Source organism: Rhipicephalus sanguineus, chromosome 6 (assembly GCF_013339695.2).
Source record: "Rhipicephalus sanguineus isolate Rsan-2018 chromosome 6, BIME_Rsan_1.4, whole genome shotgun sequence".
Lineage (NCBI taxonomy): Eukaryota > Metazoa > Arthropoda > Arachnida > Ixodida > Ixodidae > Rhipicephalus > Rhipicephalus sanguineus.
The window spans coordinates 42,001,990-42,020,000 of NC_051181.1; the positions used below are offsets into that span (position 1 = coordinate 42,001,990).

The window sequence follows — 18,011 nt, forward strand, 5'->3', positions numbered from 1 at the left end:
CACTCTTTTATTTGCTCCATTTTCAATGACACATTCAGGATCGGTTTTTTTTACTCGCTACAGCGTTCTACACACCTGTTCGTTGCGGAATTGAGATCACAGCGTTTTTCCTGACGACCGAACTGGTACCAGTACTGCGCCAACTACGAATACCATTGGTCGCGTGATGCACACAAACTGCAAAACAAACTGAGCGAGTGGTACGCTTCTGTGTAGCGTCTGAGTCGGGATTGGGCTCACATTCCGAAGAAGTCCAACTGCGGCTCTGAGGTCGGCTGTTACACAGTTTTCCTTGTAACAGCCAGGATTCCTCGTAAGAGGCGACAATTGTAGCGTTTACCACCATATCTCCAAAATAATCATGGCGTCTTGCGCCGCCTAAAGTGGTGGTGTGGCATGCGCCAAGCGGTTTGCATGTCCCACAGCCCGCTCTTGTGCTGCGACACTGTTTATCTCAGCTCATTTATTTCTCGACTCCTCCACAGGAGTCTCTGTTCATGGTCGCTCTTTTACGTCGCACGCTGGCCGCCTTTGGTTTTCCCCGTGCCACATGGACAGCAGACTTGCACTTAACCCACACACAATTAGTGTGCGCACAACAATGAGGCCTCAGAATATTATGGCACAACAACGTCCCATAATATTCTCCGGCAGCACTTACATTACTTCAGGTGGCCAGAGGCGGAAAGGGGCACGTTTGTGGCAAACGACACGTTTTGTTTTCACATTGATGGTTCAGAAGCACGTCTTCCATATGAACGGTCTGTGTCATTATATGTGTAACTTTATCAAAGTGCACTAATACTGTTAAGATGGTATATCGCAAAGCAGGACAAGTGGCACGGAAACGATGATCGAATTTCTTTTCTGTTGTCTTTTCTATAGACTTCGGCATCAACCGCTCCTTGACCTGCTTCGCGCTGCGCACAAGCTAGACCAAACCACGGTTAAGGACATATTACAGGCCTGGTAAAATAAACACGTGAAAGTAAACCTAATCCACTTATGAATAAAAATCATAACAGTGTAATAGTGCAGTAACTAAGATGCAACTGCAGAACCACGCAATAACCCAGCGGCATGCTTAAATATTGCGAATTTAAAAGACTAGCCGTTCATAAAATAACCTGCTGCATTCTGATACATAACAGTTCCTAATACTTCATAAGTACCCGGTACAGTATCTCTTGTAATCCGCAATCCATAAAAGCAAAGTAAATCGACATTTCCGCATGAGAACTTCCTCGTGAGTTTCCTGAAATAGTTTTAGATCAAGGATTTGCAAACCTTTGCTACATTTACTGACGTCTTTTGCTAGCCGCACTGCGGAAGTATAGACCCCCTGAAATCACATTCGGTTTCTACGTTGACATCGAAACTCTGTGTGCACTTATAGGAAGCGAATTTTACAAATGGTTATCATTATGCTGCTTTACTGGTTGCTAAACACATTATGAACATGTGGAAAGTTTTTCCCTGGTATGTATCTGAGAAGCTTGTCTCGCAAGTGTTTGAAGTCAGGGAACATCAGACGGCGATGAAGGTACACTCGTAGCAGTAACAGAGTGATGGCAACTCCTTTCGCGGGAGTAAACACTTGTTGTGTACTGTACTTTCTTTTGAGGAGTACTGGGACCTATCTGCTGCGCAGAGTGGGCATACTCTCTCTGAGAGTTGCGGTAACTTGACTGAACGAAGCTGAATAAGCTCAGAACGACAAATGTTGAGCTATTTGGTACGTACACACAGTGGCGTATCAACTTGTTCGCGAGTGGGGGAGTGCTCGGCGAGTATGAACAATGCGCTCTAACGCCTTAAATTTTCAATTTTTAAACAAAACATGTGTTTGACAAAGTAAAGTGCTTCAGATATGTCTTAAGAATAAGCCGAGTGCCAATTTTTTACTGCAAGAGCTGTAATATTCAGTCTTTCTGAAGAAGAAAACTAAGTTCAGTCGATTTAGTTTTATGGAATCCACATTGGACGGGTTGTACGAGAATGTGATTGACTGCGAACATACACACACTAGCTGTCGTTTCTTGCCCTCTACTTTTCACAGCGTGGAAAAGAGGGAAAGTGTTCTTCCGCTCCGTCATCTCCAAATAAATACGCAAATGCAAGCAGTGTAAGCTCAAATTTTCTTTGAAAACGTGTGGCCGATTAAAACGTTAAACTACCCCGCTTTGTTAGCTTCTGCGTTGGTCGTTTGCTTGTTACGGCTGACCGTAATTTTCTAGGACATGCCCGCAGCACCTGCTCGTAACGCGATGCAACAAATGCCGCGAAAATGGCCCATCGCCTAGTGACCATTCACGCACGGCTGCGTAAAACATAAGAGAATAAATTACTTTCAATACTGCGTATTTTTTGTCACTCGTTCTTCGCTATTGGTCCAAATTTTTCGCCATAAAATCGTCAACTTGTTACACGATGTCACAAATCTGCGAAAACTCGCGGCGTGAAAATGACGTGTGCACTCTCAAGCGAACATTATTATGCTGAACAATATCTAAAATTTTTCACATTCGCCAGGCATTGTCTCGCACTGAACTTAATTCAAGAAGGCTGCCCGCTAATCACTTTGGCAGCGGCTACTTATAGCAGGAGAGTCTGGTGTTAGGACTGTTGTACATAGCTTAATAACGAGGAACCCAGCCTTCAACAGACACGTACACAAGAAGAGAAGAAAGACGACCACAAACGCTTGGGTGTGGTCCTCTTTTTTCTCTTCTTGTGCACGTGTCTGTCGAAGGCTGGTTTCCTCGTTTTCATACTTATAACAGTTGGTGAAGAAGAAGAAGAAAACTTTATTTTGAGGGAAGGGGTAGAAAAGGGGGTACTCAAGAGCATGTTGGTTGGGGCCCCAAGTCCAGGGCCCCACTGGCTTGCGCCGCTCCCCTAACTTGACCCAGAAGCGCTAATTGCATTCTCTGGGTCCGAGCTGGCAAGTTGTGCCACCCACTGCTCCGAATTTCCTGCAATGTTGCTGCCTAAAAATGAGTTTAAATTCGCTGGCTTTCGGTCACACTCCCAAGAGATGTGATATAAAGTTGGCAAACCGCCGCACCACGGACAAGCGTCACGGTACAACGTGAGATATATTTTACTGAGCGTGAGATGGATTCATATGCGTACAATAAATATATTCAGTTGCAAACGATGTTGAGCCGTTTGCGCTATTCTTTCCCGGGAGAGAGGGACAGAGAGAAATGAGCATTATTAGGAGCAGGCAAAATCCTTCGCAGATGGGCAGTCTTCTAAGTCCACGAAACCGTGGACCCTGACGACCATACCGATCCATTCGATCAAGTTGTCGGGCTAACTTTAACGCTCGGCTTCCGATTGTGCTCGAGTCGACTGCTTTATTTTTGGCCTTCTTGCCGTCGCGATCGTTACAAGCTACGAATATGATAAGCGAGACGAAGCAGGTTAATCGGAGACTAAAGTGGAAACCGTCTTTAGCTCTCTCGGCTCGGCCCAAGTGAAACACTCAAATGCATGCTCGTTTACCCGCAGCAACTGCGAATATAGGGCTAGCGACGATGCTGTTGTTTTCGAACGCAAAAAATTATTTTCCTAAAACCGTAAGAGCGTTTCATCGGTCCATAAAACATTTGATGGTTCCCGATCATATATAATAATAATATCTGGGGTTTAGCATCCCAAAACCGTGATATGATTCTGAGAGACGCCGTAGTGGAGCGCTGAGCCGTGCCCCCACGACGGGAGGCAGAAAATAGCGCCCCTTTTCATTTCTTTCACGAATCACTCTCTCTCTCTCTCTCTCCGGAAATTTCGACCCCCTGGGGTTCTTTAACGTGCACCTAGATCTAAGTACACGGGCCTCAAACATTTTCGCCTCCATCGAAAATGCAGCCGCCGCGGCCGGGATTCGATCCCGCGACCTTCGGGTCAGCAGCCGAGCGCCATAACCACTAGTCCACCGTGGCGGGGCCCGATCATATATGCGACACCGGTGATACAACTTTCAGTCGAGGCAGAACAGAATAAGAAGCATGGAAGAGTGATCTAACGTCATAGAGTCCCTGCTCAGCGATGGCTTCTTCTGCACTACTGGAGCGCAGGACGCGAAGGCGTCACGTAGGCGGCCCGCGCGACAGAGAGCCTACAGTGCGCGCTCATGAGACACGGAAGACACTCTTTACAACAGAACTTTATTGTAACTTTAATCGATCGCAAAAATGACACATTCATACACGCACAAACCTACATATTCGTGCAACCAAAACACGTCGATTAATGTTATACGAAAATGAACAATCAACTATTCCAACAAGAATTTATTTCACGCCTTCAGCTAACAAGTTTTAAGACAACACATAAGAACATAGTAACACACACACACGGAGCGCAGTGTGCGGTTTTATGTTCTACGCGTGTTGTCTTCGCGCAGTTGAAACTTGTTAGCTGAATCTATGAACCAACTAGCACAAGAACATGCCATACTTCTTTCAGAGCAGAAGCGTAGAGAAGATACGTTATAAAATTTCATTATATAATTACGTGACTGCTATGTTGAAGGTTGGGCGGAGTAACGACATCCTTGTTCACCCCAGAATGATTACTTCGCACCAATTTATTATCAGGTTATTTAAGGGGATATTGCTCACTCTTTCTTCCGCACAGCCTTCCGAATATGTCCGAATGTTGACTGCTCACGCGCTAGTTTGGGCAGGATGCTCGTAAGAAGTCGTCCTCGTCATATGTCGTTCATTCTACAGCTGCGTTCTCGGGCATCTTGCTCCCACCTAGCATGTTACTCCAATAAGGGCCCGCTGAATTATGTAGCTATTCAACCAGTAAAGCTTCATGTTACAAACGTCTTGCGCCATTAATAAATACACTACTCGTAAACTCGGTTAATCACATGTTAATCACAAAACGGAGGCATAGTTGCTGAAAATGTCTTTTGTGCCCACGAAATCGCCATCGTAATTTAGACCACAGCTAATGGATTGTACAGTGAGCCTCCTTAGCAAAAATCATCAGCGCGTCCGCCTCATCAGTGTTGCAGAAGCTGAACTTAATGGCAAGTCTATGAGTCTGCCCTATATTCAAGAGGAAGTTCAGCATTGCAAGTTTTTTTCAGTGGCACGAGCACTATCTTGCGACGACAAACACGTCATTTTGCTCTCCTTACTTCCTTTTTTCGAAGGTTCTAACTGCTATGGGTGGACGCAGGCAGCCAGCAAGTACATCGCTATTCATCAACCTTCTCATTGCCATCACAGCCTGCACTGGTCAGAAGCTTCAAGCTGTAGGTAAGGCGCAAGAATTAATTCGCCAACCTCACTTTCTCTGACATTTTCAGTGTAGCTTTCAGTTCGTAGCTATCAGTTCAGTTATCGATATATCGAACTTCTGTTCAAAGGTATGACATATTGGAATAGAAGCGAGGCACCAGAAGAGGCTCTTTTACATAGGCTAATGACTTTTCGTTATGGCCATCATTTTCGTGACATATTACAGAACTGAAACGGCTGCAGTCGACTGACGTTGAGAAGTGCCAGGAATTTCGATGAACAATTGGATGCACTGCATAATACACCACATACTGTCATATACATTTCATGGCTGCAATGCAATTTTCCTGCGTTGTGTGCTTGTAATGTTCTTAAATCATTCTTCACTGTGCTACGTCTGGCGCATATTGCAATCCATATTGTTAGCTGGCTGTGTCTGCGCTGACTTCATTCTTAATAAACCAACTGCTGATGCTTACATATTATTGTGTTGAATCACGTACTTGTCGGCGCTTTCTATGTAATATAGAAGAGTAGATCGCGATATTTATTTATACTATTTTAAAATAGTCATTCCGTCCTTCTGAACAAGCATTTCTATCTACCACGCAGCCAAGCGAAAATGAGCAGCTGAGACCGGTGATTCCAACGTTTCTTGCACACACACATTTATAGAAGTAAAGCAAAAATAAGAAAAGCGGTGACAGTGCCAATGCTTGTGAAGTGTCTTTCGGAATATGCCAAATTATTGTTGTTTTTGCCATACGTTAACGACAGGCGAGTTTATATTTCCTCTCCGGACGGATGGGCTTGCTATGTCTTTCATTTTTAAGCTTGAGATAAGCTTGCGCAAAACGAATGTAATTTTTTCAGTTGCTTGAGTTCGCTATAGATAGCTGTCATACGTGCGGAAACGATATTTTTTATTGGAAAGAAGTCTGATAAAAGAATGATTGTCGAATTAATTGATAAAAGAACAACAGCTTTCGCATGTGTGCCTTTCACGGTCAGTTTGCTCCACCAAGTGTTACCGCGGTTCTAACGGCAACCATTATCGTCGACAGGCAAATGTTTGAACTTCTTCGAAACGAATTGACAGGCACCTGGCAGCATATCTGCAAAGCACCAATATGCCACCGGCTGTCAGAGTCGGTAGACCGACAGAGAGGTCCGTAAAAGTGGTATGAAAGACGGTTCTGCGCACTTGTATTTCTTACTTTTTCAAATCTTACGTGCACCAGCTAATACAAATGAAGATATTGCCCCAATAGTTCGAAAAACCGACTGTGTATGCCAAAATGTTCTCACAAATGCCACGAACGCATGGATTACAGTGCGCAGTGTTTTCGCAGTTTCATGGCAATAAGTATTGGCTACCCATGTAGAGTGGTTATGCCATATGCTTCGAAACAGATCATCCAGCTGCAGATAATCTAGTGTGGCAAGAAATCCAAGTTATAACTTCGTGAAGCAATTGTAAACAAACAACTTATATTTATTGCGTATGATTTCTATACTTAATTAGTGCTCCGTCTTTTATTGCAGTGTTTCACTTATACGCTTCTTTTCCCTTTTTCCAGAAAGCAATGGAGTGTTCTTTTCAGGTAAGTTTCGCATAACATTATATAAGTTTGCAATAGCTAAGTGGTGTGTCTTTCAGAGCAGTTTTTTCTCCTGTAATGTACTGGAATCTATTGTACACGTAGAGCACACTGGTACAGAAGCGTAGGTATCCCATTTGGCATGGGCGCGACGGGAGAAGGGGGAGGGCTGGAGGTGTGAAGCTGGCCGCGTTGAGGAGGGATACACAAAATAAATCTGGCGTTGTGATTAAAATTTGGAAGTTTGTTTGTGCAAAATTTATCTAAGCGTCATCTACATGCCCACAAGAAAACGTAGTAATTAATTAGGTATCTTCAGTGGGACGAGGAGCGGGAGTGGGTAATCAGCGGTCCCCGGTCATCCTCGTGCCTGACGCCTCTTCACCGGTGGCTGCGCGCATTGTCTATATAAGTAAGCAGTAACTTGTCATGCTAGGCATCCTCCATTTCAAAGCGTGCCGTTTACATTGGCCTAAAAAGCGATAAAGATATTCATACATGTATTTACTTCATGCGATAATCCTTCAAAAAGCATTATTTTTTTGTCATTATTCACTCTGGCGATCGATCACTGTGGCTTCTAAGCCCATGAACTTGCGTTGCAATAGGCCCTAAATTGATAGTGAAATTCGATATCGGGGGGCCAATGCAACGCATTTTATGGTAATGTGTAGGTATCCAATTCGAGATGATTGTGAACGCTAATTACTGTAAATTTCTTTTATTATGCTGCCTCCCCATTATGCAGAAGAAAAATAATCGCCATTCAATATGCGCGCACTACACTCATAATTTAAGTGACTGCATACATCGGTATGCACCAATAGCAGAATCTTGGTCTGAGCTAGCTGGTATTTACTCATATTTGCATAAAACATTTTTTTTTGCGCGAAACTAGACGAGAAGAAAGAAACACATAGCTCCCGTCCTGTTGATCTGTGTTCATATGTACTCGTTTAGTTCGTGCCGAAGAAAGTTATTCTCAAACACGAAGCAGCGACAGTGTTGCAATTTGGTCAATACGCACAACCACTGTTCTCTCTGCTTTCAGGACTCCCGAGGCCACCGTCTGAAACAAGTAAGTACAGAAATACCGGCTGTATGTTGCTATTTTGCCATCGTACATTTTGCGAAGGCGCCTTAATGTGCCTTCTGCCGTGTGTATGGTCCCTGCGTTAGTTGGTATCAGAAATTGGCGCCAATTTTTACTTTTTAAGCGATGAGTGAAGTCGCAAAATGGGCGTTTTTTTTTTTTTGGGGGGGGGGGGGGGTACTGTAATTTCTCTGTTTTTGGACGGTGCTTGTTCAGTATGCACGAATTTAGGGTCACTTGCGTTGCCTCAATACTACTCACAGGGCTAATCTCCTCCTTCATTTCTTCTTGAAACTACTCCAGAAGATCCCGCTCGACATATCTGCAACATTTAGACATCTGCCACGCGTGCTACATAACGTGCGGTTCTTTCTTGTATATGGCATTTTGAACTCACCTGTGCTCTATATAGGAACTTTCGCGATCTACTAGCGCGCGCTTGTTTTCTGTGTATTCACACTAACTGTCCATTTATCATTTTTCTTTCTGTTCTTTTTCGGCTCTATCTTATCTATTATTCCCGTTCCTCCGCTTCCCACGTGTAGAGCAGCCAAACGAGCAAGTGCAAAGTTGGCCTTCCTGCATTTCTCCTTCGTTTCTCTCTTTCTCACTCGTACGTGAAGTAGTGAGTGTCTCAGCTGGCACGTTTGCATGCCAGCAACCAATTATGACATAGTTTGTTTCGAATGGAACAAATGCCGTTATACAGTTTAAACTCGATTTAACGAAATGAAGACCATGCTCGAATAATTTCGTTCAGTCAGGGAGTTCGTTATATGGAGGAAATAACTTTTCGGCCTTTCGGAATTTAATATTGTAACCCAACGACACCTAAAAGCTACCGCGGCATTGTTCTTGCCTCTAACCCACGCCTGCGCGTGTGAAAAGTCCGCGAGGGCGGTCCGGACATAGGAGACGTTATGTGCGGGCAATGGACGCCAGGTATACGGTCACATTAAGCTATTACAGGCTGCCGATACGCAGCCTGTAATAGCTTAATGCAATAAGCGATACTATACTACAGGCTGCCGATACGCCGAGGACTAATTTGTGGGACAAGGCAGGGCGAGAAAGTTGTGAGGAGACGATCAGTGCTATATCTCGTACAGACCATGAAATAATGAAATCAACCACCGCCGTCCCTAGCGCTTCCGGCTGCTGAGTGTGTTGTTGCTCGGTGCAGTGGCGCGGCTTGTAGCTTCTTCAGAAAACTCACAGGCTCCCTTACGCTATAGAGTTACTACAGACTCTAGAGGAAAAGCTCCCCGTAGGGTACATGCATTAGAATCTCCTACCACAAGGGGGCGCCGCCATTGCCGCCATTATCCTACAGTGCGGGCGTTACCAGCCCCTGAGATGCGTGCTAGACTGGACGGTGCAATTCAGTTTTCATCGTAATTAATGAAAGTGAGCTCACGTGGAATGAAGTTGTATGTACGTGCCAACAGAAAGCGCAAACGACGACGCATTGCGACTCACAACTCAGACAGAAGACGCGCAATCGGCCGCGATCTCGAGTTCAAGTGGATATGGCGGCGCCATCAAGCAGAAGTGTCTGCAAACTCACCTTCCTGCGTCGCGAATCGGACGCGCCGTAAATCGCCTAACTAGCCTTGAATCTTTCCTCAAGTTCTTCTAAATGAACGTTAAGCACTGTCCGCACGTTTCTAATTCGTCAAAATGCCCGTGTTTGATTTATATTGCCAGTATTATGGACATTAAATAACGCTAATTTAAGCCAATCTATAAGTAAATGCAAAGGCAACAATGGCAATGGTAGGGTAATGGCGGTGTTCCTGTGGTCGGCGCTTTTTCGGCACAGCTTTTCCTCTAAAGTCTGCACTAACACAGTGTCTTACACATTTGCCTTAGACGACTCGAAGGCGGAAGCAACCGTCTCTTTTTTTTTTTTTTTTTTCATTCGATGAACTAATCCTCCCCTCTCACAAACCTCCGAACGCTTTCTGCACCTAACGTGGTTTGGCCCTGCCTCCAGGATCGTATGCATTGCAATCTTTCTGCACTTCGCCTCGTTTTGCACTGCCCCCAGGGTCGGCCCATCTCGGTTTGCCGACCCCGTGCAAAATGAGTTTGTTTACTTGGTCACAGCTGTGAGCAAGCGATAATGTCATATGATGATGTCATCATGTTACGTCACGATATTTGACGTCATAGTGTTGTCATGATGACTTAACAAATTTTTACTGTCTGTGACGTTATTATGACGTCATGTATGGCGACGTCATCGCGCCGTGATGATTTTGTCACCACTCGTGTTGGCGCTGACGCCGACGGTCAATCTACGCGTTTGGTGGGGTATCCAAGGCTTTCACTTTAATAAAGGTAGGGCCGTGTATACGGGAGCATAGATGGTCTCTCGCCATAGCGTAAGAGCGCATGCTATGCTAAAATACCCGCCTGTGACAAAATTTTACAAAACATTCACCGCTTTTTACTCAGCTACTTCAGGAAAAACCTAAATAAATCGGGTTTGGTGATCCAGTTACGTTAGTTCGAGTTTATTGCAACATTGAACCCCGTTGCCGGGGAATAAAAGCTTCCCTCTTAGATCAAGAACCCCCTAACATCGGGTTTCGTTAGATTTAGTTTTAAATTGTGCAATGTAGACAAATATGCTGGATGTGCATGGGGTCTTGCGTAGCTCTCAAGTTCTGCAGCTGTCGCTGTGTGGGACAAGGGCAGTGTGCGTGTGCCGTCGTGGCGCTTAACCAAGGGTCACAGGCTCACACCGACAAGTAGAGTAACTGGTTGTGAAGCAATCAAGCTCACCGGAGAAACAGGAAGACAAAGGGATTATGATACTCGAAGGAGCGCACGAGAAGCAGACTCTTACATTGTTGAGATGTGAGGGATTTTCCAGCCAACCGCACTAACCAGGACCCCGAGAGAAAGACGACGTGGTGCCATACCCTGAGACTTTAAGGAAGAAAACGAAGATCTAATGAAGTCTTCGTGTGGAGGGGTGTGTGTCAACGAGATCAAAATAAAAAATGTTCGACTGCCAGGGCAAAGGCATTTTCATTTACGGCCCTTACAAAGCTCTGAAAATCTGAAAATGCAACAAAAGATCTAACATATCATAACACGGCGTAATAAGTCTTGTTTTTAAATGCATGTGTAGTTTGCAAATTTCGGAAAGCTAAGTGGCTTTCACCTGGGCTCCTCACGGATGCACCGTTTGAGAAGATTCGACAAGGTTCGCAGTGAATGTTTCTGTTTCTAATATTTAGTTTCAATAGCGGTAATCTACACAGCGTTGAAGTTTCAGACGACTGGCATCTCACTTTATAATTGATTATACAATGGTTGAAGGATGGGCAGGAAAAAGATTCTTTTCACTCAAATTGCCTCTGTAAGAAATCCAAATATTCTTCTAGCTTTTGACTGCGTCCGTTGTATTGGTGTCCACAGAAATCAGTACAAGGGCATGTGTCGCGAAGGAGCTGCAAATGCCGTCGATTGCACGCAGTAACGACATCGATACACTGCTGTCTGCAGTTTACAGGCGCACCGGCGCCTCTTTACGGTGTGCTGGGTGCGGTTGTCCATAAGTTAACTTGGGTTGCATGGTTCAAGCGAAGCTACATAATTGAAGTCCTCCGCGGTGGTGTAGGGGTTACGGTGCTCGGCTGCTGACCCGGCGGTTGCACGTGCGATGCTGGCCGCGGCGGTTCTATTTTGATGGAGGCCAAATGCGACAATGGAGGCGAATGTCAGGGCACGTTCTGGAGTCCGGAGCCCTCCACTATGGCATCTCTCATAATCAAATCGTGGTTTTGGCGCGTAAAACCCCATATATTATTATTATCGTTGCCTAATTGACCGTTACACCGTTCACTACTGCACGCATGAGTTTCAATGTTAATCAGGTTTGCGTAGTTGATTTCCACGCTACGCATTCATTTTCCAAAAGCTTTCCGTGCATGTGTCTCAAGACTGTACAGAGACTATGTACTTTCCGTGCCGGTTTAAGACTGATCACGCGGACAAAAGCGGCGTAATTTGCATTCCACCAATAGTTCCGTAACCATGCTTTATAGAACGACACTTCCGGGCCGCAGCGTTGATACATCGCACGCCAGAATTATAGGCCGACCATGAAGGTGCATTATGGATCGGCTCTCTCCGAATATCGCGTATATATACAGCGCTTACGCGCGAACCGACACGCATATATTTATGTTACAACATAGACGTCGTCGTTGCAACATCGAAGCGAACTCTCCAAACGAACAAGTAACGAGCCGCATGTATCCGCGTATACCTGCAAACGTGTTGCCCTCTCCCCACCTTGACCTTGCATGCCGCTCCCGTAAACACGAGAGTGCTAAGAGCTTACTCTGTCACGCACGAGACGCAGATGGCTTCTTGAGGCAGATGAGTTTCGGAGGGCGGGATGGTGGCCCACGTTCACCGGCGTTTCGTTTCACGATAGCAGCCGTGTCTTGCGTATCGTACGCTTGCGTGCCGCTTACAATGACACATGCTGCCTTTTTACAACTATGGGATCGGTTCGTTCACTATATAAGCGATATCGGTATGGCGGTGTTCATGGTCGATTATAGTAGGTGAAACTAATATCGAGGAGCGTATAATGAGTAGGGTGTAGAAGAACCACATGTAAAACGCTGCAGTTTTCTTTACCGAGAATGTTAAATCCGATGCGAATTATATCCTATATATATCTGTTTTGCCCTTAAAGGATATACGCCCTCTATAATTATGATTGTAAATACTCGACTAAGCGGCTTATGTTCGTTTGATCAACCTTGCTTATTTTGCTTGTACAAAATGTTTCTCTGTTTAATACTGTGTGCTGATTGAAGCATAACTGCTTGTACGCACTATAATGCGTTAGTCTGTTTTATTTGGCCGCTGCGAAGCTGCGCTTTGTACTAGGTGGCCAGGTTGACCTGGCTCAAGATGCTAATTGTAGCTTTCCTTGCCTGGTAACCCTCGCAATTCAACTGCAAATATATTCAATTCAATTCAAAATACTGTAAGAAATCTACAGCGGCTCCACGGCCATAGGCGTGCGCACAGGGGGGGGGGGCAGGGGGGCGCCCTCCCCTAATCACCTAAGAGGGAGGGGCGCAAAATCTGCCCCATACATTGACCCCTCTAGTCACATAGGAGGGGATGGGGCGCAAAATTCAAAAAAAAAATTATTTAAATTAAAAAAAACAATTTAAAAAAAGGTAAGCGCTGGTCAATAAGAGTAACGGACTGAATTCCAAGATAAGGCAAGCGCTCGAGGGGGAAGCGGGAAGTTAGGAGGGGAGATGACCCATTAAGAGTTTTGCGGGGATAACATCAGCGCAACAAGCACAAGACCGGGTTATTTAGAGGAACATGGAAGAGGCCTTTGCACTGCAGTGGGCGTAGCTGATGATGATGATTATGGTGAGTGTGATGATCAGAATGTGTTTTCCAGAACGTGTATGGGACAGTGTGTATGGGACTCTAATAACCGAAAACATGCTGTCTTTGCCTGTAGAACACGCGAGGTTAAATTGAGTCGAGCGTGCGCGGTAATGCTTCACCTTAATTAATGGCATTACCGATAGGGACACTTGAACACTAATAATCAGGCATCTTTTTTTTTTTTTTGTTCCCCACAATGAAACATTTCATACGTATCATTTTTTCGAAGAGCAACACTGTTTCCCTTTAATCGTTTGTCTGGACGCAAACACTTCTTGCGATGTTCAAGCTATATGCTTGGCGTCTACGCAGGTATTTATTATATTAAGACATACAGAAAAAGAAACTCTCTTGTGTGCTTTATAAGGGAAAGCGGAGCCTCGAGAAAACTTGAAAATGAAGTATAAATTATATACATTTATTATTTCCAGTGGTATACTACCAGCAACAAACTGCGATTCTGAATACAGATAATGTAATGAACTCGTGAAACAAATCGTTGAATTCTGTTATTCGGGGAAATTCATCTTATTATCAACATCATTGGCAGGAGATTCAGCCTATTTTGCTACGTACTGTAGGTTCGAGACGTTTACCGGAGACCTCCTGTTATCGCCTGTCTTGCGCGAACTGATTTTTCTTCATACTTAGAAAATACTCCATCTGATCAGATCGCCGCCACGGTGGTTCATTGGTTACGGTGCTCGGTTGCTTGGGCTGACCCTCAGGTCGCGGGTTTGATCCGGCCGCGGCGGTCGCGTTTCGATGAATACAAAACGCTAGAAGCCTGTGTGCTAAGATTTAGGTGCGCGTTATAGAACATCAGGTGGTCGAAATTTCCGGAGCCCTACACTACTGCGTGCCTCATAATCATATCGCGGTTTTGGCACATGATACCTTAGATATGATTATTAATTTTATCAGGTCATTTAATTCCTTACTGTCCCGAGCTATACTTTCATGCTCCTGAGTCCAAAAGGTTTTTGTTACCCTTGTGTGCCTGCAAGTCGTCATTATGTAAAGCGAATGCTAGTCTGCGTTTTACGTTCCAGGAACGCTAAACACCAAAATACGCATCGCGGACGTGCAATCGTCTTTCAAGTTATGTATCAGTGCGATCGTGTCAATATGTAAATAAGCATGATCATCTAATATAATGTCTAGCCACAGAAAGCCCAGCCTGTGCCAACTCGCTGTCACTGCAGAGGCAATGCCGACTCTACGGCGCCGCTTCTACATAAGCGACATTTTCGAAAATGATCCACGAGTATCAAGTTATCTTCTAACGTTATTCGAATTTTTGCCTGCCGCACATTCTACTGAGTACATGCACAAAAGACATTTATATGGTCGAATGCATCACAAGTACAGGTGACAAGTTGCTTGTATAATAACGGGTAGCCATCAAACGCTTGCCCTAAATGTCCCTTTTTTTTCTTATGCAGTCTATCTTCCCCTAAATGAGAATGAAAAGACCATGGTCCCACCAATATTTTAGCCATAACAAAATTAAACAATTTGTAGCGGTGCTTTCATTGTTCATGGCGAGCTGGCGTTCCCAGCAGGCGATGTATTGCAGTCGAGGTGATTAAGAGATTTAAGCTCTACTGTACACGCGCCTAAGACCGGCACTTGTCAAGGTGATCTCCTGCGCGTCTCGTTCGGCCGACCGTGCGGGCGGTCCAGTTGGCTGTCCACTTTAAATCGCACGTCGGGCTCGAAAGAATCTCGGCGCAGCTGTGGGCCGACGAAACTCGCCGCGCAACTGCACCGCAGCCTCCAGCCACATCACGACGCCAGCGATTACGTTGGCGCTGGCTTCGGTGGCGAGATATCTCGCAAACAGGAAGCGAATGGTGTGTCCGGCCCATTGTGTTGTCAGCGAGCATTTCGCAACTCGGGGAGCTACCCCCGTCGGGGCTATCTTTGTTGTGTGGGCTCGCAAGGTGATGCCGGCCATACCGGAACCTGCCAGGCTATTCTTCAGTTCTCTCAGCCGGTATTCCCTTTCTTCGGTGCCATTTCACTAATAGATATCAATCTTTATTGACATTCCCGGAGATCTTAGCTTTTTTTTAGTCGCCTACGATCGGCCATGCATGCTTCTGGCTGCTTTTGCCCCTGCTTTATAATTTAGTGTTTAATATCAGCATACGATGTTAATAGAATAAACGCGTCTCATTTCCATCATTAAACCCCGCACCTTGATTGGAATGGAAAGGCCAATGCCTTATTTTAATAAAAGCTTTCGAATAAAATTTTTCAGAAAGGAGCAAATCATTGTAATGCATCACGTAAACTAGCGGCCAAGTTGATAAGAGGCTACACGCCCACACTATTCCTACAGGCTGGAGTGATGGGAGGTCGGCAGGGACCATTCAATTCAAAGCACATTGAGCGTTTCCTTAATGCTCTTTCCAGAACAACCACTGAGAGCGAATAGGAAAAGTCGTCGGTGGTATTCAAGACCGTCGTGGGTGGTGTCACATCCATGCAGACGGCAACGGCATTAAGAAGACCAAGAAGATTGCTATGAATGGGCTATCGCAAGCCGTTCTCGAGGTTCTCAATAGAGTGCCTTTAAACGTCGAGGACAATGGCACTTATCAGAGAAGAAACTCTGCGTGAGGCAACGACAAAAAAAAGCAGTAGCCCTGAATGAAAAGCCCGCAGATCACTGTCATACTCTGCCCGAAAAATATAGAGTGCAGAAAATCGGAAAACAAAATGATGACGTAGGTTCACGTCAGAGCCATCCCAACCCAGTCCGAACAGTCTAGTGGTTTGCAGGAAGCATAGCACCGCTCCCTCACCTTACTGGGTAACAGTAGCAGGTTTTCCACTGTTCCTCCAAGTACATTTAAATACTATGATGGCAATGTAACCAACACAGATTTGAGCACGTACCCTCTGTCTGCTTTGTATTGAGATATGCACGCGACCTAGGAGTAGTAGTAGTAGTAGTAGTAGTAGTAGTAGTAGTAATAGTAGTAGTAGTAGTAGTAGTAGTAGTAGTAGTAGTAGTAGTAGTAGTAGTAGTAGTAGTAGTAGTAGTATATTTATTTCTCGGAATACAAGAAAATTTAACAGAGGCACAAGGCGTTACAGACGCCTGACCTAGGCCTCTGTACCTGAGGTTCGCAACAGATACACATTTCTTGCACATACACACCCACCAAAAAATTTTGACGCCTCATGTAACAGCATGAGCGCTAACAAAGGAGTACTGCAATCAGCACAAGCAACGCGCATCAGCAGCAGCAGCAGCCTGGCTATGCCCAATGCAGGGCAAAGGCCTGTTCCATGTTCCGCCAATCGACCCGGTTCTGTGCTCTCTTCTGCCACGTTATACCCCCAAACTTCTTAATCTCATCTGCCCACCTAACTTTCTGTCCCCCCTCGCTTGTTAGCCTTCTCTTGGAATCCAATAGGTTATTAAAAATGACCAGCGCTTATCTTGCCTAGCGGTACATGCCCTGCCCATGTCCATTTCTTCTTCTTGATTTCAACTTGCGTGCAGCGACGGCATAGAGGTAGAGCATCAGCCTCGCATGCAAGAGGTCCGTAGTTCGAATCCTGGTACCGGGCAATTCCCCGTCGCATTAAAAAAGAAACCGCGTGATGATGGAATTGCACGAAAATAGGCCTCGGGTGCGGCTTCACCGGATACCACCGCCGGTAATGCACTCTATGCCTGCTGCAGTATTTGGCCACTACCTCCCACATGAATACACCAATTAACAAGCAACACATGACACACTTAACGTACTGCAGATACACAAGTCTTACACACATAAAAAAGGGAAAGTTTGATGCATTGGATAACCACATCAGCAATAAAAGAAACAGTATTTATCTGTTCGAAAAGGAACAATGACCCCCTTTACTTACAGTACTGAAAATTTCATAGCGTGATCTCCATAGAAGTTCTGTGCAATATCTTTTTTTCAACAAAATTTATTTAGCTTCTTTAAACTCCGGCGGACTAACGTCACTATGTAGGCTATTATCCAATCGATCACCTAATCGCATTGATTGGTACTGCGTAGTTTGTTTTCCATAATTTGTCCTGTTTCTGGGTGAACGCTGTAAATGTCTCCTAGCAGGATAACGCTGGTGATTTTTTTTGTTTATACTACTTATTTTTGTGTACGTCTTGTAGGAGTTTAATACAATATATTTGGCTTGCCCTTAACATTTCATGTTTATAAAAGAGCCTGAAGTGCGCAAACAGTCTATTCTACCGTGGGCCATGCTGTTAGCAGTTATGTTCAGAGGTGCGTGTGAAATTATCTGCACACGTACCCCTGAACAAGATAACACACTGAATATATGTCAGCGTTGTAGCATTATTCCATGAACATATATGACACTCTAGGATGGTGCATCCATTATTATTATCTGAACAAAAATAACATGGGATTGAATTCAAGAAGCCTTCCTGTTGTAAGTGATCTTTCTCATTGACAGGCCATTTCCGCAAAGAAAATGTCGAGCACCATGATCTGCTGCAATTTTCTCTTGCGAACAACAACGCCAACGTAAGAGTTTTCGTAGAAGCAAAGGCACTCGTATTTTTCATGCGAAGAACAGGAAGATTAACCACTG

General features: G+C 44.9%; 1 protein-coding gene across 1 annotated transcript in view; it reads left to right on the top strand.

The window, feature by feature from the left end:
• The window catches only part of LOC119395730 (salivary glue protein Sgs-3), a 73,742-nt gene that overhangs the window by 6,894 nt on the left and 48,837 nt on the right, over window positions 1-18,011 (top strand). The window contains exons 2-4 of the mRNA XM_049416760.1: window positions 5,177-5,282; window positions 6,845-6,868; window positions 7,917-7,943. Of these exons, the coding sequence (XP_049272717.1) occupies window positions 5,189-5,282; window positions 6,845-6,868; window positions 7,917-7,943 (145 nt within the window). The 5' untranslated portion in view covers window positions 5,177-5,188. The remainder of the gene's footprint in view (window positions 1-5,176; window positions 5,283-6,844; window positions 6,869-7,916; window positions 7,944-18,011) is intronic.